At 42.4% G+C, this 21755-nt stretch overlaps 2 protein-coding genes across 2 annotated transcripts in view; one reads left to right on the top strand and one right to left on the bottom strand.

The window, feature by feature from the left end:
• The window catches only part of CACNA2D3 (calcium voltage-gated channel auxiliary subunit alpha2delta 3), a 774181-nt gene that overhangs the window by 639814 nt on the left and 112612 nt on the right, over window positions 1–21755 (top strand). The window lies entirely within an intron of this gene.
• LRTM1 (leucine rich repeats and transmembrane domains 1) lies at window positions 694–15490 on the bottom strand. The gene is made up of 3 exons (XM_028164674.2): window positions 15414–15490; window positions 6727–7323; window positions 694–1127 (listed from the first exon to the last, which is right to left on the bottom strand). Exons 1-3 carry the CDS (start codon window positions 15418–15420, stop codon window positions 694–696), a joined length of 1038 nt encoding a protein of 345 aa, XP_028020475.2. The 5' UTR covers window positions 15421–15490.

The following is a 21755-nucleotide window of genomic DNA, read 5'->3' as shown; positions in this document are numbered from 1 at the left end:
CCTTGCATCAGAAAACTTCCCCAGACCCTGGGCCTGAGTCCTATTATCCAGTCATGGAGCCCTCTTCTTCTTCTGTGGCCTGGAAAGCCCCAAATGGTTTTCTGATTTAGAAAATTAAATATAATCTGACTCTTGTGGCAAGCTACAAAATTCCCAACGAACAGACGCTTTCGCTAAATATATAACATACCTAACATCTAAAAGTATCACCGGTCTAGCATGAACTTGGACTATAGAAGCACTCAGTGCCCATTGGGTAAGATTGCCAACTTCTTCCCAGGCACTCAAAATTGGGCAGTTTTCCAGTGGACCATAAAGCTGCCAGGAATGCTGGCACGCGTGTTTGTATTTCTGCTGCCCTGTAAAGGCAACTTAATGCAGGGAAGAGTACCTTGAAAGAGATGAATCTTCCCTTTCTCTGTGGACAGCCTTCCCCACATAGAATATTGTCATAACTTCTCAGGCGCAGAGCACAAGTTATCATCTCTGTTTCAACTATGGCATTTAAAAAAAATCTCAACATAAATTTCTTCCCAGGAATATTGTCTTTTTTTACAGACACATCTTTTTTTTTTCTTTTTTTTTTTCCTTTTGGAAAAAGAAAATGAGGCAGTAACAGTGAACCTGATATCAACCCTACTCAGAAACTTTCTTCTGGCCTATAATGATTATTTCTATTTGAGATGAAAGCTCTCAGGCCGTTGAGCTGTCAAACAGCTCTTTTCCTTCTGTCTTCGCAGGCTCATTGATCTGAGCCAAGCGTCCCCCATGGTACTGGGCGGTAATAGCTGCATAGGTGCAGCCATAAATGGCAGCCGCCAACATCATGAGACACACGATCCCACACACCACCCCTGCGATGACGATGGTGGCCATGGCGTGGCGCAGACTGGCTGGCCTCGGCTTGGGTTTGATCTCACACCCCCAGTGGTCTCGCTCCCCTGAGCTGTGGCTCTCAGGGGGCCTGGGGACAGCCCGGTGGGCAGCACCTAGCTGCTGCACCTGTGAAGACTGCAGGTCTGGAGAAGGAAAAGGGCAGGGCTGGTACAGCTCGTGAGGGATTTTAAGGAGGTCCTTTCCCTTCCAGGTGTCCGGTGAGGCACAGATGATGCTGTCTGTTATTCCCCCTTTGAGAAACAAAAGCAAAGAATGATAACAGAGCCTGATACAACCAAACTCCCAAATCCTCAACCTGTAAACACTTAGGCAGATGGAATTTATAAAACACCTTTTTTTTTTTTCCTGGAGTCAAAGAATTTAACAACCGTATTTTATGATTTTAGGATTTCTAAATTGGCTAAATGCTAAAAATGCCACACACTAAATGGACAATTATGTATGACCAAGAATTCATTAGAGGCCAAGTCACCTTTACCTTATAAATGCCAAGGGAGTAACAATGCAAAAGCTGACAGGAAGGGGCGCTGGAGGCCAGCCTGAGGGCACTGTTGCATGCCCTAATGAGCCCTGCCACACAAGAAATCTATTATGCCAAATTCCCACCGGAGATCTAAAAAATAAATAAATAAAACAAATGTCTTTCGTTGTGATGTTATGTGTTAATTACAAAGACCCTCTGTCTCTACCAACACTCTTCAGTGATACCATACCGGGAGGTCAGTGGTCCTGTGAGTGCTTTGTGTATCTGAAGGTTTGACGGGAATATGAGTTACGTTCATGGGATTAAATACAATTAACGTGTCTCCTCAGACCTCGAAACATTTAGTACTTCAAGTACCAAACTTTCTCAATTTTTTTTTTTTTTTTTGGCCTTGCCGTGTGGCATGCGGGATCATAGGTCCCTGACCAGGGATGGAACCTGAGCCCCCTGCATTGGGAGCGTGGCGTCTCAACCACTGGACCACCAAGGAAGTCTCAAGTATTGAACTTTCTAATGGGTTATTAGACTCAATTTCCATTCTCTCTAAGGGGATTAATTTCCTCAGGTGTGTGGACTACTATTGTTCAGGGAGAATTTGAGTGCCTAGAAGTTCTTTTCTAGAAAGAACACTGAGCTAACAGATTTCATCCTGGCCAAATTTGACCACCAATTTACTATTTGACCTCAGGCAGATAAACTTCTCTGACTAAATTTTTTGCTATGAAAACATCCTATTTGTATCTGACTTGATAGTTTATAAAGCACTGTTAGATAAGTCCTCACAACTCTGCTCTAATGGGTAATTCTTATCCAAGGACATTCAGGTCATAAGTGGATAGATCAACACCGAAACCCAGCCCTCTCCTGTAATCCCAGTTTTCCCCCGCTACACTTACCGCCTCTCTCTACTTCCTCCTCTCTGGAGCATCCTGAGGTCAGTGGAGTTAACACGTGACCCTCAGTAGAATCTCACCCCCATGAAGCCTGGCACCAATTTTAGCCAAGTTAGACCGGAGATTCTTTGTACACATCGTAGGTGAATTATGAAACTATACCAGAAGTTCCCGTGCAGGAGCGTGTCACTTCAATGTTATTAGAACCTTCCTTTGTATAACACTTCAGAGTTTTGGGAATGCCTTCACATCCATTCTGTCTGAGCCTTATAAGCCGAGTCTTACCATGGCCGTATTAGTAGATGGGGCCATTCTGCAGTTCAAGGGTTATTGTGGCCCAGGTCACACTGGGGTTAGTGGCCATGACAAAATTCAACTCATACCTTTTTTTGCTCTTACTGCTTGAACTGAGTCACCTATTGCCAGAGTCTCTTGGGCCCGTCCTGGCTTCTTCAGTGATCCCCTGAGGCAAGAGCCTCAACTCTAAAGTGAAAAAGATAACAGGAATTTTCTCCTTTCCTGAGCTGAGGTGCAGGAGGCCAGAGGTGCGGGGTGCCTGTTCTGGATGAGCCCAAGGCGCCATCAGGCTGCACCGTGATTAAGGATCCCTGTCTCAGAGACCGTTTCAATACTCTGCCTGGAAGCTGGTTGTAAAGCAGAAGGCCAGAGAGCAGAAAGAAGTGTGGGGGCTTGAGAAGAAGTAACCATATTTAACCCAGCCAAAGAGCACTGAGACTTTAATCAGGGGAAGAAAGGCCACCTGCCATGGGACCAGCAATTCCACCAGCTGACCTAGACCTAGACTGGGGCGGTTCACCCAGTAACTTCAGGGGTAAGCTCTGTCTTTCTCCAGTTCCAGGCTTCCTGCTGTTCAATGTTAGGGTGGGAGGCATGGCCTCAGGACACAGAGCCAGGAGAATACACAGACTAGAGTCTGGGATATTGCTGGAAGGCAGGGGTTATGGCCACCAAGAGCTCCGTGGCCTCCTGTGTCCTTAGCCAGGACTCACTTCCCAGCCTTCCACCACCATCTCCTCAGCCATGACCCCAGGAAGCAAATCTGCAGATGATAGCTTGAGGGTCTCAGTCTCTTCTGGATTCAGAGAAGCTGACAGTGCAAGAAGCTCCAGCTTTCCAAGCGCTCTCATTATTCATCATCTGTCCACTAGCAGCTCTTAACCCCTGTCTTGGGAAGAAATGGGATTCAAATCTTGAGTCTGACCATTACTTTGCTGTGCAACCCTAAGCAAGTTACTTGACCATTCTGTGCCTCTGCTTGCTCATCTGGAAAGTGGGAGACTGGGGTAATAATGAAATCCACCTCACAAGATTGCTTTGAGGACTCAGTTGGATAAAGTATATCAAGTATTTAGCACAATTCCTAGCCCGGAATAAATGTTTAATAGAGTTAGCTGTCCGCATAAAGATGATTTGTTTAGTTATGAACGGAGAGAGAGGAATGCTAATTACGAAATCTATGTGCATGGTTTTGTGGAGGAGACATTATTAGGTATTCATCAAAGCATGTTTTTTGGCTGTCGGGTCCACAGGAAGATGAAATTTCCCCACCCTTTGTGGTCAGATTGGGGCCACGTGATTGAGTTCTGGCCAATGGAACCAATGAATGACACTTCTAGGCCACAAAACCCCCTGCTTCATCCTCCATATACTTTGTTCCCCCGTCGTGGGAACTAAGGTCCTGACAAATACCTATTCCCTTATTTTGCCTTTATTCAATGCATCAGTAGTCAGGTTGTCTCCTACATTCACTCGGGGGTTTTATTTAGTTATTTTGGGACACCCAAGTCTTGTTATCCCAAGTAAATTTTGCCTTCCTCCAGAGAAAGACTGTCATCTGGACGGGGCAGCTCCACCATGAGGGAGCGTTGAACTGCACTGTGGAATCTGAGGACCAGAACGGGCCTTAGGAACTCCCTGGCTTAACACTGTCAGTTTCCATCTGGTGACACTGGGGGCTAGTGAGGGGCATTAATTTGCCTGAAGATCACCAGTGAGTTTGTGGCTGAGTAGGGGGAGCTATATCACACCCTATGTTGCTTCTAATATCCTAGACCTGAGAAATATTTTTTGTCAAGAAATATTTTTAATTGATGAAAACCATCTTTCTCTGATGCTTTGGCTTATGCTTACCATTTAGTCTAGAACACAATAGCTGAAGCCACTTCACCTCTAGATGTGAACACTTTTATTTGCAACCTCCTATAAGAAAGATTTTTGTCACATTATATGGCCTCTGTTGTAGGTCAGCTTGAAGATCAGCTGGGTAATGATAACCTATTGGCTATTATACTGTTGAGAGAGATTCTTAATTCAATATTATTTATTTGAACTCATGTGCTCTCTTCCGCTTCCTTCTGTGTAACTGCTGCAACCATCTAGACCCTGTTGATTCCCTAATTCATTTCTGGAGCTCTGATATCTTCCCAAATTATAGGCTCAAATATATAGCCACCAACTCAACAGCACTCCTTGGCTATGTAATGGGCATCTCAAACTTGACACGCCCCACATTGAGTTCTTGATTTACCACCTCCTACACATACTTGCCCATTTCCCCTATTCCCCAGCCTGCCCCTTATCAGCTACTGGCATCACCATTTATCTGGTTACTCCTGAAGGACAAAACAAAATTGAATTTCCTATAATATACTCTCTTTTCTTTATCTCCCACGCCAACCCATTAGTAATTTCTATCAGTTCAATATTCTAAATATCTCCCAAATTTGATAATTTCTCATCATTCTGGTTTGGGCCACCGTCATCTTTTCCCTGCATGACTGAAATCACTTTCTCCCTCATCCCCCTGCTTCTTCTTCTGTAGCTTTTGGTCTACTCTCCCTAGAGTCACCAGAGTGACCTTTTAAAATGTAATCAGATCATATTGTTCCCCTGACTAAAATTCTTCAAGAGATTTCCATCTCGCCTAAAATAAAATCCAAATGTCTCAGCCTGCTCTCTACGTTCCAACATGACCCAACTCCTGGGTACTTGTGCTGCCGTATCCTCTCTCACTCCCTTCCTCTGTTCTAGCCACTCATTTGTCCCTCTTTCTGTCCCTCAGTGGAGCCATGCTTACTTTCCCGTCAGGGCCTTCCACTGCTGTTCTTTCCCCCAGTTATCTCATGGTTCATTTCCCCTCATTGTTCCAGTTCTCCCCCATGTCACCTCCTTGGAGGGGCCTTCCCTGTCCTTCCCATCTGAAGTGGAACCCCCATCCCATTACTCTCTCCCCTTACCCCACCTCTAGCACTAACTGCTATCTGAACATGGTATATATTTGTCTTTTTTAACATGTTTCTACTGTCAGAATGTAATGCCCATGATGGTGGGGATTTTCTTGTTCACTGACCTTTTCTCAGTGCCTAGAAATGTCCCTGGCACATAAGATTCACTCAAGTATAGGATGAATGAATGAATGAATGATACTTAAAAGTTAGGAGGAAAGAAACACTGTGATGTAGAGGAAAGAATGCAGAGCCAAGACTTAAAGCCACTCATTCTACTCTTGTCTGTGCTTCTACTCTGTGACCTTGGTCAAGTCACTGAACATCTCTGGGCCTCCATTTCCCATTGATAATAGGCTAGCATTGAGTTAGAAGGGGTTGGCAAACTTTTCTATAAAGAGCCAGAAATAGTTCACATTTTAAGCCTTGCCATAGTCTCTGTCCCAACTATTCAACTTTGCCCTTATAATGCAAAACAGCCACAGACAGTAGATAATAAATGGGTGTGGATGTGTTCCAACAAAACTTTACTTACAAAAATAGGAGGTGGGGCAAATTTGGCTCTTGGGTTATGGTTTGCTGACCCCTGAGTGATTTCTAGATCCCCTCATCTTTTATATTCTGGGATCTCTTGCTTTGCTTTTGATACCTGGTTAAAGAAAGAGTAGTTCCCTTTGGAGAGGGTACCCTACTGTATCCAGTGTCAGTAACAGTGGTGTTTGCTAAAGCAGAATGGATAATCTCAGGGAAGATTCACAGCTGTCAAATGGTCAGAAGCAGACAAAGAAGGGGGGAAAGTCCTAAGGAGAGATAACATGCCCACTTGGATCACACTTGAAAATCAAAATTTGGTGTCACTTCAGAGTTGAGTAATTATTTAGGTGATGATTGAAATTCCCTCTTTCTTAAGGGCCTACATTTCCCAGATTAATAACTTAATGGTGTTGTTAATCAAAAAGTGGAAAGTTGGGGTGGGAAGAAAAAAAAAGTGGAAAGTTATCTCCATGAATCGTATCTGTAGATGAATTTAAATACCTGAATTTAAACACCCTCTAATGACTCACTTGCCTCTTTTGCCATACCGTGAAATGACATCAGTGTGAAAAAGCTTACATGGATCCCTCAAACACTCCTCAACATCCTTTCTAATGCAGAGAACAGATGAGGTTCATCCTAGGCTGGTAACACACAGATAGGCGTTACTGACCTTTATAGATAAACGTCTCCAGCCAGAGTTTAAGACTGAGCAAGTGGCAGTTGCATTTCCAGAGGTTGTCCTTGAGAAATAAATGCCTCACTCTGGGCATGGATTCTAGGAGGGCTCGGTCGAGCTGCTGAAGCTGGTTTTGTTGGATCGCAAATACAGTTAGGTTCTCCCAAGGCTCACCCAGGGATGTGGGAAGGTGGCTTATGTTGTTTGATGATAAATCAAGTTCCCTCAGCTGTGGGAGGGAATGGAAAAGTCTGCTTTCCAGGGAATGCAGGGAGTTCTGGGTTAGGTTTAAGACCCGCAAGTGCTGAAGTCCATGGAAAACTCCGGAGGTCAGATTTGAAAGAGAATTGTTGTACAGGTTCAAGGTTGTGAGCTGTGGCACTGACTTAAATGCAGAAGCCGGAAGCTGACGTATCTGGTTATCTTGTAAGTGCAGGGTTAGAGTCTGCGGAGGCAGATCGGAAGGGACTTCAGCCAGATCCTGCCGGCTGCAGTCTACAAAATTCGAAGGTGAGTGACAGCGGCACCTCTCTGGGCAGCCGCACACCACTGGGAGCAGGAAAATCATACTTGAGAGCAGGAGCAGTTCACCTACAACAAACAAAGAAACTGGGATAGGAACCAGTTTGTAAGTGGTGTCAGCATTTGCTTCCCTTTAAATTCACAGGTAACTGGAAGGTAGATGAAACAGGATATCAAGTAGAAATGTGAAAAAATAATTTGGGGGGCACATGCCCTGTGTACAATGCAGCAGAATTATCTGGGACCAGAAGTTTAGAAGAATGATAAGGAGTTCAGATATTCACATTTCTTACAAGTATGCCGCAGGTCAGTGCTGTCCAATAGAACTTTCTATGCTGATTGGAATGATCTATATCTACTGTTTAATATGGTAGCCATTAGCTACATGTGGCTGCTGAGCTCTTGAAATGTGACTACTGCAACCAAGGAACTGAATTTTTATTTGCATTTAATTTTAATCAGTTAAAATTTAAATAGCCATATGGTGCTAGTGGTCCATATTGGATAGGGCAGGTCTGAAACATTCTTACAAATTGATGTTCATCTTTGCAGGTATAATAATTCTATGAATGATGACCGTCTCTACTCCTTTTTTATTCAAGAGATTTTAAAAACAAAGAAAAGCATTAAAAATAATATAATAAACACCCATGTTCCTATAACAAAGTTCTGTCGGTTATTCATAGGTTGCCATATTTCTTTCATCTCTTTTTTCTTTAACTCAAAGAAACAGTGCATTACTAATACCGTTGAACTCCCTTTGATTAGCACCCACATCGTGTTTTCCAACAGGAAGCCCCTCTTCCCTACCATTTACTAGTGTATCCCTCCAGGCCTTTTAAAGACAATGCAGTCCCACTACTGGGCATATACCCTGAGAAAACCATAATTCAAAAGAGTCATGTAGGGTGGGGCTAATGGCAGACTCTGAGAGGGCTCATGCCAAGGAGTAATTCCCAGAACTTCTGCTGCCAGTGTCCTTGTCCCCATGGTGAGCCACAGCCACCCCCACCTTTGCAGGAGACCCTCCAACACTGGCAGCCAAGTGGCTGATAGGGTCTTGGTGCTCCAGCCGGGTGTCAGGCCTGAGCCTCTGAGGTGGGAGAGCCGAGTTCAGGACACTGGTCCACCAGAGACCTCCCGGCCCCACATAATATCAAACGGTGAAGGCTCTCCCAGAGGTCTCCATCTCAATGCTAAGACCCAGCTCCACTCAACAACCAGCAAGCTACAGTGCTGGACACCCTATGCCAAACAACTAGCAAGACAGGAACACAACCCCACCCATTAGCAGAGAGGCTGCCTAAAAAATCATAATAAGGTCACAGACACCCCAAAACACACCACCAGACGTGGACCTGCCCACCAGAAAGACAAGATCCAGTCTCATCCACCAGAACACAGGCACCAGTCCCCTCCACCAGGAAGCCTACACAACCCACTGAACCAACCTTACCCACTGGGGGCAGACACCAAAAACAACGGGAACTATGAACCTGCAGCCTGTGAAAAGGAGACCCCAAACACAGTAAGTTAAGCAAAATGAGAAGACAGAGAAACACACAGCAGATGAAGGAGCAAGGTAAAAACCCACCAGACCCAACAAATGAGGAAATGGGCAGCCTACCTGAAAAAGAATTCAGACTAATGATAGTAAAGATGATCCAAAATCTTGGAAATAGAATGGAGAAAATACAAGAAACGTTTAACAAGGACCTAGAAGAACTAAAGAGCAAACAAACAATGATGAACAACACAACAAATGAAATTAAAACTTCTCTAGAAGGAATCAGTAGCAGAATAACTGAGGAAGAAGAATTGATAAGTGACCTGGAAGATAAAATAATGGAAATAACTACTGCAGAGCACAATAAAGAAAAAAGAATGAAAAGAATTGAGGGCAGTCTCAGAGACCTTTGGGACAACATTAAATGCACCAACATTCGAATTATAGGGGTCCCAGAAGAAGAAGAGGGAAAAAAAGGGACTGAGAAAATATTTGAAGAGATTATAGTTGAAAACTTCCCTAATATGGGAAAGGAAATAGTCAATCAATTCCAGGAAGAACAGAGAGTCCCATACAGGATAAATCCAAGGAGAAACACGCCAAGGCACATATTAAACAAACTATCAATAATTAAATACAAAGGAAAAATATTAAAAGCAGCAAGGGAAAAGCAACAAATAACATACAGGGGAATCTCCATAAGGTTAACAGCTGATCTTTCAGCAGAAACTCTGCAAGCCAGAAGGGAGTGGCAGGACATATTTAAAGTGATGAAAGGGAAAAACCTACAACCAAGATTACTCTACCCAGCAAGGATCTCATTCAGTTTCGACGGAGAAATTAAAACTTTTACAGACAAGCAAAAACTAAGAGAATTCAGCACCACCAAACCAGCTTTACAACAAATGCTAAAGGAACTTCTCTAGGCAGGAAACACAAGAGATGGAAAAGACCTACAATAACAAACCCAAAACAATTAAGAAAATGGTAATAGGAACATACATATCAATAACTACCTTAAATGTAAATGGATAAAATGCTCTAACCAAAAGACATAGACAGGCTGAACGGATACAAAAACAAGACCCGTATATATGCTGTCTACTAGGGACCCACTTCAGACCTAAGGACACATACAGACTGAAAGCGGGGGGATGGAAAAAGATACTCCTTGAAAGGGAATCAAAAGAAAGCTGGTGTAGCAATTCTCATATCAGACAAAATAGACTTTAAAATAAAGACTATTACAAGAGACAAAGAAGGACACTACATAATGATCAAGGGATCAATCCAAGAAGAAGATATAACAATTGTAAATATTTATGCACCCAACATAGGAGCACTTCAATACATAAGGCAAATGCTAACAGCCATAAAAGGGGAAATCGACAGTTACACAGTAATAGTAGGGGACTTTAACACCCCATTTTCACCAATGGACAGATGATACAAAATGAAAATAAATAAGGAAACACAAGCTTTAAATGACACATTAAACATGATGGACTTAACTGATATTTATAGGACATTCCATCCAAAAACAACAGAATACACTTTCTTCTCAAGTGCTTGTGGAACATTCTCCAGGATACATCATATCTTGGGTCACAAATCAAGCCTTGTTAAATTTAAGAAAATTGAAATCGTATCAGTATCTTTTCCAACCACAGCTCTATGAGACTAGATGTCAATTACAGGAAAAAATCTGTAAAATATACAAACACATGGAGACTAAACAATACACTACTAAATAACCAAGAGATCACTGAAGAAATCAAAAAGTACCTAGAAACAAATGACAATGAAAACACAGTGACCCAAAACCTATGGGGTACCGCAAAGGCAGTTCTAAGAGGGAAGTTTATAGCAATACAATCCTACCTCAAGAAACAAGAAACATCTCAAATAAACAACCTAACCTTACACCTAAAGCAGTTAGAGAAGAACAAAAAAACCCCAAAGTTAGCAGGAGGAAAAAAATCATAAAAATCAGATCAGAAATAAATGAAAAAGAAAGAAATGATAGCAAAGATCAATAAAACTAAAAGCTGGTTCTTTGAGAAGATAAACAAAATTGATAAACCATTAGCCAGACTCATAAAGAAAAGGGAGAAGACTCAAATCAATAGAATTATAAATGAAAATGGAGAAGTAACAACTGACACTGCAGAAATACAAAGGATCATAAGAGATTACTACAAGCAACTCTATGCGAATAAAATGGACAAATTCTTAGAGAAGTACAACCTTCCGAGACTGAACCAGGAAGAAATAGAAAATATAATCAGACCAATCACAAGCACTGAAATTGAAACTGTGATTAAAAATCTTCCAACAAACAAATGTCCAGGACCAGATGGCTTCACAGGTGAATTCTTTCAAACATTTAGAGAAGAACTAACACCTATCCTTCTCAAACTCTTCCAAAATATAGCAGAGGGAGGAACACTGCCAAACTTATTCTACGAGGCTACCATCACCCTGATACCAAAACCAGACAAAGATGTCGCAAAAAAAGAAAACTACAGGCCAATATCACTAATGAACATAGATGCAAAAATTCTCAACAAAATACTAGCAAACAGAATCCAACAGCACATTAAAGGGATCATACACCATGATCAAGTGGGGCTTATCCCAGAAATGTAAGGATTCTTCAGTATACACAAATCAATCAATGTGATACACCATCTTAAACTGAAGGATAAAAACCGTATGGTCATCTCAATAGATGCAGAAAACACTTTCAACAAAATTCAACACCCATTTATGATAAAAAAAACCGTCCAGAAAGTAGGCATAGAGGGAACTTACCTCAACATAATAAAGGCCATATATGACAAACCCACAGCCAAGATCGTTCTCAATGGTGAAAAACTGAAACCATTTCCATTAAGATCAGAAACAAGACAAGGTCACCCACTCTCGCCACTATTATTCAACATAGTATTGGAAGTTCTAGCCACAGCAATCAGAGAAGAAAAAGAAATAAAAGGAATACAAATCAGAAAAGAAGAAGTAAAACTGTCACTGTTTGCAGATGACATGACACTCTACATAGAGAATCCAAAGATGCTACCAGAAAAGTACTTGAGCTAATCAATGAATCTGGTAAATTTGCAGGATACAAAATTAATGCACAGAAATCTCTTGCATTCCTATACACTAATGATGAAAAATCTGAAAGAGAAATTAAGGAAACACTCCCATTTACCATTGCAACAAAAAAAATAAAATACCTAGGAACAAACCTACCTAAGGAGACAAAAGACCTGTATGCAGAAAACTATAAGACCCTGATGAAAGAAATTAAAGATGATACAAACAGATGGAGAGATATACCATGTTCTTGCATTGGAAGAATCAACATTGTGAATATGACTATACTACCCAAAGAAATCTACAAATTCAATGCACTCCCTATCAACATACCAATAGCATTTTTCACAGAACTAGAACAAAATATTTCACTATTTGTATGGAAACACAAAAGACCCCGAAGAGCCAAAGCAATCTTGAGAAAGAAAAATGGAGCTGGAGGAATCAGGCTCCTGGACTTCAGACTATATTACAAAGCTACAGTAATCAAGACAGTATGGTACTGGCACAAAAACAGAAATATAGATAAATGGAACAGGATAGAAAGCCCAGAGGCAGACCCACACACCTATGGTCACTTAATCTATGACAAAGGAGGCAAGAATATACAATGGAGAAAAGACAGCCTCTTAAATAAGTGGTGCTGGGAAAACTGAACAGCTACATGTAAAAGAATGAAATTAGAACACTCCCTAACACCATACACAAAAATAAACTCAAAATGGATGAAAGACCTAAATGTAAGGCCAGACACTATAAAACTCTTAGAGTAAAACATAGGCAGAACACTGTATGACATAAATCACAGCAAGATCCTTTTTGACCCACCTTCTAGAGAAATGGAAATAAAAACGAAAATTAACAACTGGGACTTAATGAAACTTAAAAGCTTTTGCACAGCAAAGGAAACTATAAACAAGATGAAAAGACAACCCTCAGAATGGGAGAAAATTTTTGCAAATGAAGCAACTGCCAAAGGATTAATCTCCAAAATATACAAGCAGTTCATGCAGCTCAATATCAAAAAAACAAACAACCCAATCCAAAAATGGGCAGAAGACCTAAATAGACATTTCTCCAAAGAAGATATGCAGATTGCTAACAAACACATGAAAGGATGCTCAACATCACTAATCATTAGAGAAATGCAAATCAAAACTACAATGAGGTATCACCTCACACTGGTCAGAATGGCCATCATCAAAAAATCTACAAACAATAAATGCTGGAGAGGGTGTGGAGAAAAGGGAACCCTCTTGTACTGTTAGTGGGAATGTAAATTGATACAGCCACTATGGAGAACAGTATGGAGGTTCCTTAAAAAACTAAAAATAGAACTACCATATGACTCAGCAATCCCACTGCTGGGCATATACCCTGAGAAAACCATAATTCAAAAAGAGTCATGTACCACAATGTTCATTGCAGCTCTATTTACAATAGCCAGGTCATGGAAGCAACCTAAGTGTCCATCGACAGATGAATGAATAAAGAAGATGTGGCACATATATACAATGGAATATTACTGAACCATAAAAAGAAACGAAATTGAGTTATTTGTAGTGAGGTGGATGGACCTAGAGACTGTCATAAAGAGTGAAGTAAGTCAGAAAGAGAAAAACAAATACCGTATGCTAACACGTATATATGGAATTTAAAAAAAAAATGCTTCTGATGAACCTAGGGGCAGGACAGGAATAAAGATGCAGACGTAGAGAATGGTCTTGAGGACACAGGGAGTGGGAAGGGTAAGCTGGGACGAAGTGGGAGAGTGGCATGGACATATATACAGTACCAAATGTAAAATAGATAGCTAGTGGGAAGCAGCTGCAAAGCACAGGGAGATCAGCTCGGTGCTTTGTGACCATCCAGAGGGGTAGGATAGGGAGGGTGGGAGGGAGACGCAAGAGGGAGGAGATATGGGGATATATGTATATGTATAGCTGATTCACTTTGTTATAAAGCAGAAACTAACACACCATTATAAAGCAATTATACTCCAATAAAGATGTTAAAAAAAAAAACAATACTTAAGAGGAACAACAAGTGGAAATAGCCTTATAGCTCATGTTTTGATCCAGGCACTATTGAATGTTCTTTATATATATTAATTTAGTCCTTCTAATCTTGTAATTTGGGGTCTATTATTATGCCTCTATTCAAGGTGATGAAACTTAGGCACAGAGAAGCTAAATCACTTGCCCAAGGTCACACAGAAGTAGTAGAATCATGATTTGAACCCAGCAGTCTGCTTCCAGGGTCTGTCAGGGTCCTTACCTGCTGTGCTTTACTGCCTGTAAATACTTTTACATACACACACATACATACACGTACTACGTAATGTTTTGCATAGTGTCTTTTTTAAAACTACATAAATATAATCATAGGCATGTTTAATTTTCAGTTTAATCTAGTCACTCAAAACTGATCCATCCACATGGTTATATAGAGAGCTCATTAATTCCTTCTAACTTCTGTGGAGTATTCCGTGGTGAGGCCATGCCAGATTTAATATTTAGCCACTCTCATACTGACGAGCATTTGAGTTGTTGCAGATTCTTTCATGACAAATGATGCTGCAGAAGACATCCTTACGCGGAGCTCTTTGGCTATGTGGAAATGTGTACGGGGTCTCTAGAATCAACAGGAACCTCCTTGCCAAGTTCAGAGAGGATGCTGAGTTGACATTTTCTTAGGTGCTTCTAGGTCAATCTCCCATGTAGCTCTATCACTCCCTTCTTTTTTCCTAACACTTGAGTTTCAAAATATGGCAAACATCCATCAAGGACATTTTGTTAAATTGGTAGAGGAATTCACAGAGCCAGAAAATAATATTTAAAACTCAAGATGGTTATCTGCTTGTAGAGAAAGCTCTTGAGAGAGGTTTTTTGGTGTATTTGTTTGTCTGATTTTGGCCTTAACTGGGGAAATGTACAGTGTGGCTGTCAAATGCATGGAGCCTTTTCCCCTTTGTCCTTTCAATTCTCCGCTGCTGCGAACAATTCTTTAGGGCAAGAGGGAAGATGTTTGGAGAGCCTTCCGAAGGAGATTCTGCTCAGTTTAGTCTAACTCAAGGGATGCAAAGCATCATAGTCCCATTCCCTCTTCCAGTATATCAAAGAGCAAAACCCTTGCTTTCCTTTCTATAATGTAAATAAATATAAATCTCAGTGCCAAAGCATCTTCCGGTTAGAGGAGAGTTGCCACCCCTCAATTTAGCTGTGGGTCTCAAGCATTAATTAGTTTCAGAAAGTCTTCCCACTCCCACCCACCCCCTCCAAGTGGATGATATATGAACTCCAACCTGAAGGACTGTGTTCTCTATGAAATGGCCCATGACAGGCCAACTGCATACCCATTCATGACTGTGTACATTGGTCCCCTCCCCCTTCCTCTGACCCAGCATGGCACAAACATAAATCCTTCTATCAGAGACAATTTTTAACATCTGTTTGGTCTTTTGAGAAAGACAACTTGAAAACAGGCTTCCCACAGATACTTTCCTGAGGGGCGTCCCACTTTCTAAGGCGCGAGGGAATTAATCATGGCTCACCTTCCATGACTGAGTCTCCACCAGCTTACCCGTTGAACCCGAAGCCCACCTTTATTAATCTGCAGATCAACACACCGAGGGCATGGCAAACTCCAAGTCCAGCTTTTCATTCACTTTTTTTCTGAATCCTACTAGTGCTTTTCTTCAATGTAGGGGACAGTTGTCACTTTCCGGACAACCCCTTCCTTGTCTCCATCTGGCTGGGATTGTTTTCCATAAGAGGATCTTTTGATTGTGCTCCCCGCTTCTTTCTCAAAGCGTCGCCCTCCCCAGGATCATCGCTGCCTTTCCCATTGAGCCGACGAGCCAGAGAAAAAATGTTTGTCAAACCTCGGTGAACAGCTGTAGCATTCAAACATGACCCCAGTGGCTTAGGCTTTTTGATTATTTAATCTGCTTGAAGTCCAGGGCACCAAAATAAAACTATCTATTTAATCCGGTCCTGGTTTCTGAATTCTGTTGACTTACTAACCACACTGTGTCAACCCTCATTGAGTTGGGGGACACTCGCTGTGGATCCTCGATCTGGGGGTCTAGCAACAGAGCCAGCAGAGTGTGTAATATTAGGACAAATTGGCCTGCTGGAGGCTGACACAGTTTCCACAGTGCACTGTTTGGTCACTGAAGGCTTATTCAGCCAACATCCGCAGGGATTAGCTGTGTTGACAGGGTCTTGATGCCCTGAAATTCATAGCCATGGTTTCCTTTCGTGGACATCACTGCCTCTTCTCCCTGGGGCCACAAAGACTTCTCAGCTGCTTCTTTGCTTGCTCCCCCCCACCCCACCGCCCTCACCCCCTCATTGAACTGACCTTTCGGTTTGCATGCCTTTGGAAATACTTCTCAATCTTTCATCGTTTCCCTGATGCTGAGGTTCTGGCTCTTTCCTCATTTTTCACTTATAAAACAATAAAGCCGCCCCCCATGAGCATCAGGCGTCAATGAACTGTGACTGTTCTCTAATTGAAGCCATTGGAAGCTTTCCCACCAGGGACTGGAACATTTCTTTGAATGTGCAAATGCCCCGCCATTTGCTGAGGTAGGATTTCAATGTCAAAGCTGCCCTTCAACATGCCACAATGTTCCACATGCCTGTGGTGAAAAAAACATGCTTTTCTTTTTTTTAAAAAAATTATTAGCACCTTTATTATTTATTTATTTATTTATTTATTTATTTATTTATTTATTTAGGCTGTGTTGGGTCTTCGCCTCTGTGCTAGGGCTTCCTCTAGTTGCGGCAAGCGGGGGCCACTCTTCATCGCGGTGCGCGGGCCTCTCACTATCGTGGCCTCTCTTGTTGCGGAGCACAGGCTCCAGACGCGCACGCAGGCTCAGTATTTGTGGCTCACGGGCCTAGCCGCTCCGCAGCATGCGGGATCCTCCCAGACCAGGGCCCGAACCCGTGTCCCCTGCATTAGCAGGCAGATTCTCAACCACTGCGCCCCCAGGGAAGCCCCCATGCTTTTCTTGAGGCAGTGTGAAGTGGGATCCCTGGCCCCAGGCAGTGTAATAGAGCAGTTGAGTTTGGGGTTTGGAATCAGCTGGGTCTGGATTTGAATTCAGCTTCACCATTTACCAGCTTGATGTCTCTGGGCAAGTAACTTGCCCACTGAAAACCCCTTGTCCTCATCTCTGACATGGGGATAACGGTTGTTTTTGCTTCATAAGATTGTTCCCAGGATTACGTGAAGCAATACATGTCATGGCCCAGAGTGCCTTAATAAATGGTCACAGTTACCCAGGAGAGTGCTTTCCAAGGCTTCTGTGCTGCTAGCATTCAACTCAACCTTGACTCACAGGCAGGAGGGGGTCCTGACAACAGACCAGGAGGCCTGGCCCCTCGTGCCACACTGGCGGTACCCTTGGGCATGAAGTTGAACATTTGGATTGTGACTATCCTTAACGGCCTGCTCTTTGGGATCCCTTTCCTCCTTTGGACAAGCCCCGTCCAGCCTCACAGAACCCAGGACACTCATCCTGCCTCCTTCCTGAAAAATCTGCTTCACTCAGCCTGTCATCCTTCGTCCTTCTCTCCAACATTCTTTGAGCGTCTGATAATACAGTGGGGAAAAGTGAGGTGTAGACAACAAAGAGCCATTTAAATCTTAATAAGGGCTAAATGGTTCCTTTCTTCCTCCCTTCCTTCCCTCCCTTTTTCCTATCTGTCTACTTTCAGGTGCACAGAATTTAATAATAATTATTCGTGTGTGATACATGACCATCAATGGCTTGTATGTAGCATTCAGTCATCAATGGGTCATAATATGACAAACACCTGTGAATCTGACACTCATTCTAAGAACTGGAAAGATTCCAGTAACTTATATCAACCTGCATGCCTCTGTGTTTCCCAGGGACCAGCAAACTTCTTTTGTAAAGAGCCAGGTAGTAAATATTTTAGATGTTGAGGGCCATGTGATGTCTGTTGCAACTACTCAACTCTGATGTTATAGCACGCAGCCAACCACAGACAATCTGTAAACAAGTGGTGTGCCTGAGCCCCAGTAAAACTTTATTTACAGAGACAAAACAGGTAGAGGACTAGATCGGCCCACAGGCCGTAGTTTGCAAACCCTGCTCCATCCTGCTGTCTAGCCACTACTGTCACTGCTCCACCACGGCCAGCTGTCACCCACCCCAACTGCCACTGCCCCAGTGGACATATCCACCACCCTGTCTCCTTATCTGTAAAATGAGAGGGCTTGAGAGGATGATCTTTAGGCCCCTCTTATGTCTAAAACCTTGTCATTCTGGTCAGAATGCTTGAGTGGGCTTGAAGGGCTTTGTACTTACAGACTTTAGGGGAGCTTGGACAAAAAATTTGAGTGTCTCTTTGGGTTACAGCAGAGCTATTTAGCCGTGTCCTGCAGGACCCAGCTAGGGTCCTGGACTCAGAGGCCTGAAAAAGATGTATCTGTTGACAGCATAGCTGGTCGTAGGAGGCCAGGACACCTAAAGGAAAACTGCAGGCAGTCGAGGATACCTGCAGTTAAAGCCAGGCCCTGTGGCTGAAGGAGGAAGTGTACTTTCGTGGTGCTTATACTCTGAGGTTGTGTGGTCTTGGGCAAACCGTTCACTTTCTCTGAGCCTCAGCTTCCTCATCTGTGGAATGCCTACCTCACAGGAGGCAGGGAGGATCAAGGGATACATGTTAAGTGCACGGTACAGGTCTGGTAGAGCAGATAATCAGACGTGGCATCTCCTGTAAGCAGTACGTCTTCTCGGCCCTCAAAGAGTCTTGACTGACGGCTCCCAGCTAATCTGTGAGCACCCTGGGAATACGCAGAGAGCCCCCACCACTGCTGGGCTCCTGGGAGCAGTGGCCTACTGCCCAAAGGGGCTCTTTGGTTCAGTTGACTCTAATGGTGATTCAAAATGGGCAGTGCACACTTGGAGTGGAAGGCTCCTGGACCTAGAAAGACTTTAGATGCAGGGGCTGATTGATTTATTCCATCTGACCTCAGCCCAGAGAACAAAGGGAGGCTGTGTGATCTGCATGCTAATACCTGCAGCGCCTGCCTTCTGTCCCTCCCTCCCTCGGTGAGCCAGAGCCCAGAAGTGGCAAGACAACTGTGCATGCAAAAGAATCACCTAGGAGTGACACCACACATCAGGTGAGGTCAAGTGACTCCCGTGAGGGGCTCCTGTACCAAGATTTAGTCAAGAGCCCAGTTCCCCACACAGACCTTGCTTCAGACACACCCTCAAAGGAATATGGTGGCTATCGTTACACTGCAATTTCAAGAATTTCCTAGTTTCTGTATATTTTTATATAAATATATTTCCTATGTGCTTTTGCCCGATTTAAGTCAGAAAGTTTCCCTATATTCTTTTGCTCATTTTAAATCAGAAAATTTCCTCACATAAATTGGTCTATTTAACATTTCACCTCCCTCCAAAAAAAAAAATCAACAATTATTAACATTTAAAATGGATGGTGGGGCTTCCCTGGTGGCGCAGTGGTTAAGAATCTGCCTGCCAATGAAGGGGACACGGGTTCGAGCCCTGGTCTGGGAAGATCCCACATGCCACGGAGCAACTAAGCCCGTGAGCCACAACTACTGAGCCTGCGCATCTGGAGCCTGTGCTCCGCAACAAGAGAGGCCGCGACAGAGAGAGGCCCGCGCACCGCGATGAAGAGTGGCCCCCGCTCGCCGCAACTGGAGAAAGCCCTCGCACAGAAACGAAGACCCAACACAGCCATAAATAAATAAATAAATATAAATTAATAAAAAAAAAAAAAAAAAAAGATGGTGTCTTAAAATCCAGTAAATATGTAATAGCTCTTTCTCCCAGGTGATATTATACAGCTATTTTAAAAGAATAAGTTGGAGCTAAATATATCCACCTGGGAGGATAGTCATAATAAATTGTTAGGTTAAATAAAGCAATCTGAATAGGAATGAACATTGTATAGTCCCATTTATGTTGAAACAAAAAAAAAAACCAAAGGTGGAAGGATTAACTCTAAAATGTGCATTGGTTTGTCTGAAGATGGAGTAAGTGGGGAAGGATAGACACTAAATTGATAATACTGCTTATCTAGAGGACAGCAGTAATTTAAGAAGAAAGAGAGGAAAATTAACTTTTTTCTGTTTATACCTCTGCATATTCAACTTGCTACAACAAACATGTATTACATCTGTAATTTTAAAAATACAAAGGAAATGAGCTGACTTTTCTTAAAGAGCAAAAAGAGCTTCCTTTTGTTTACTGGAATATTTGAGATGGCTTATCCTCTAGTGACTAGCTGTGTTATATGTGTAAATAACATCCTTAGAGTTCAGCTCCTCTCACTCTAGGAAGATTAGCCCCAAAAGTGACATCTGTCTTTCTCTGCCAAATGATCTCCACATGTGACCAGACCTTATAACTCATAGGAGCACTTCTCCCAGTTTTAATGTCTGCTTTGGTGAAATCTTGGCAAAGTGCTCCCCCCATCCCCATCAGTGGGCCCCATCCAAAGCAGGTGCTGTGGTGATCTGACGTGGGGTAGGCAGCCAGGCCGAGTGACAGCTGCAGCCCAGGATAGCCTGGAAGAGGCCCTTGGTACCACAGAGCCATGCAGAAATTTCATTTAATTATGAAGAGAGATTTGGCACTTGGAAAATATTTCCCTAGGGTTGTGGATGACCAAACGGCACCTAGGTATAAAATTTATACAGAGCTTTTTAAAAGACCTCAGTATTATTTTCTCCTTTCTTCCTTCCTTCCTTCCTTCCCTCCTTCCTTGTTTCTTTTTTTCGTTTTCTTTTTGGTCTTATGAAACATATAGCATGAGAACTAGAAATATATATTTTAAATGGCTATCATATCATTCGTTCAGTGCTTACAATGGGCCAGCTATTGCTAGGGATTTATATTAGGTAAATTATAAATCCTTAATGTAATGCAACTGCTGTAACAAATAAACCTCCAGATCTCAGTGGCTCCACACAACAACTTCTTTATTGTTCTTATCACAGTCTAGCTCAGATTGACAGGGGCCAGGCTCCTTCCATCTTGCCACTGTGCCTTCCTCTTAGTTCTCAGCGTTCTCACCGTTAGCTGACTGATGGTGGAAGAAGATGAGGACCCGGATTGGCCAGGCCTGGAAATGGTACTTATCAGTGCACTTACATTCCACTGGCCAGAATAAAATCACATGATCATATCTAACAGCAAGGGAGGGTGGGAAATGTAGTCTAGCTCTGTGTTTTGGAAGAAGAGGAGTCACAGGTGTTGGAGAGCATTAGCAGTCTCTGCCTCCACATTTTATTTGCGTTATATCACTTAAAGTTGACAATAACTCACTAGTCTATAAGCTTAAGATGGTTTCTTTGATTTCTTCCCATAGTTTCTACAATACCATGTAGTATGCACATTAAATTAATGTAGAATGAATGAATGACAAAACTAAGGCACAGAAAAGTTAAGCAACTTGCTCAAAGTCTTCAGTGTATTTATTGCAAACACATGGATTGTGAGCATCCATATTAGGTAAAATATTCAGGGAACCTATAGTTTTATGTATTTTATGGCTTAAGATCTCTTTAAAAAAATACAATCCATTCTTTTTTATGGTAAGCTACAAATTTTATTATCTGGAAGTTCTAACTAGCTTAGAAGATAAAAACACGGTTCCTTTTGAGCCATTCGGTCAAAAATCAAGGCTGCCATATGGTTTCTCTAGTAAGAAGGTAGAAAGGATATGTGTACCTCCTCATTCTTTTTTTTTTTTTTTTTTAATTTTTGGCTGTGTTGGGTCTTTTTTTTTTTTTTTTTTTAATTTTATTTATTTATTTATTTTTGGTTGTGTTGCCTCCTCATTCTTTCTTGCCTTTTGGATAAGGTAAAAATTCA

Source organism: Balaenoptera acutorostrata, chromosome 10 (genome assembly GCF_949987535.1).
Source record: "Balaenoptera acutorostrata chromosome 10, mBalAcu1.1, whole genome shotgun sequence".
NCBI classification, from domain to species: Eukaryota; Metazoa; Chordata; class Mammalia; order Artiodactyla; family Balaenopteridae; genus Balaenoptera; species Balaenoptera acutorostrata.
The sequence above is the reverse complement of the archived record's forward strand: the minus strand, read 5'-3'. Positions and strand labels throughout refer to the sequence as shown.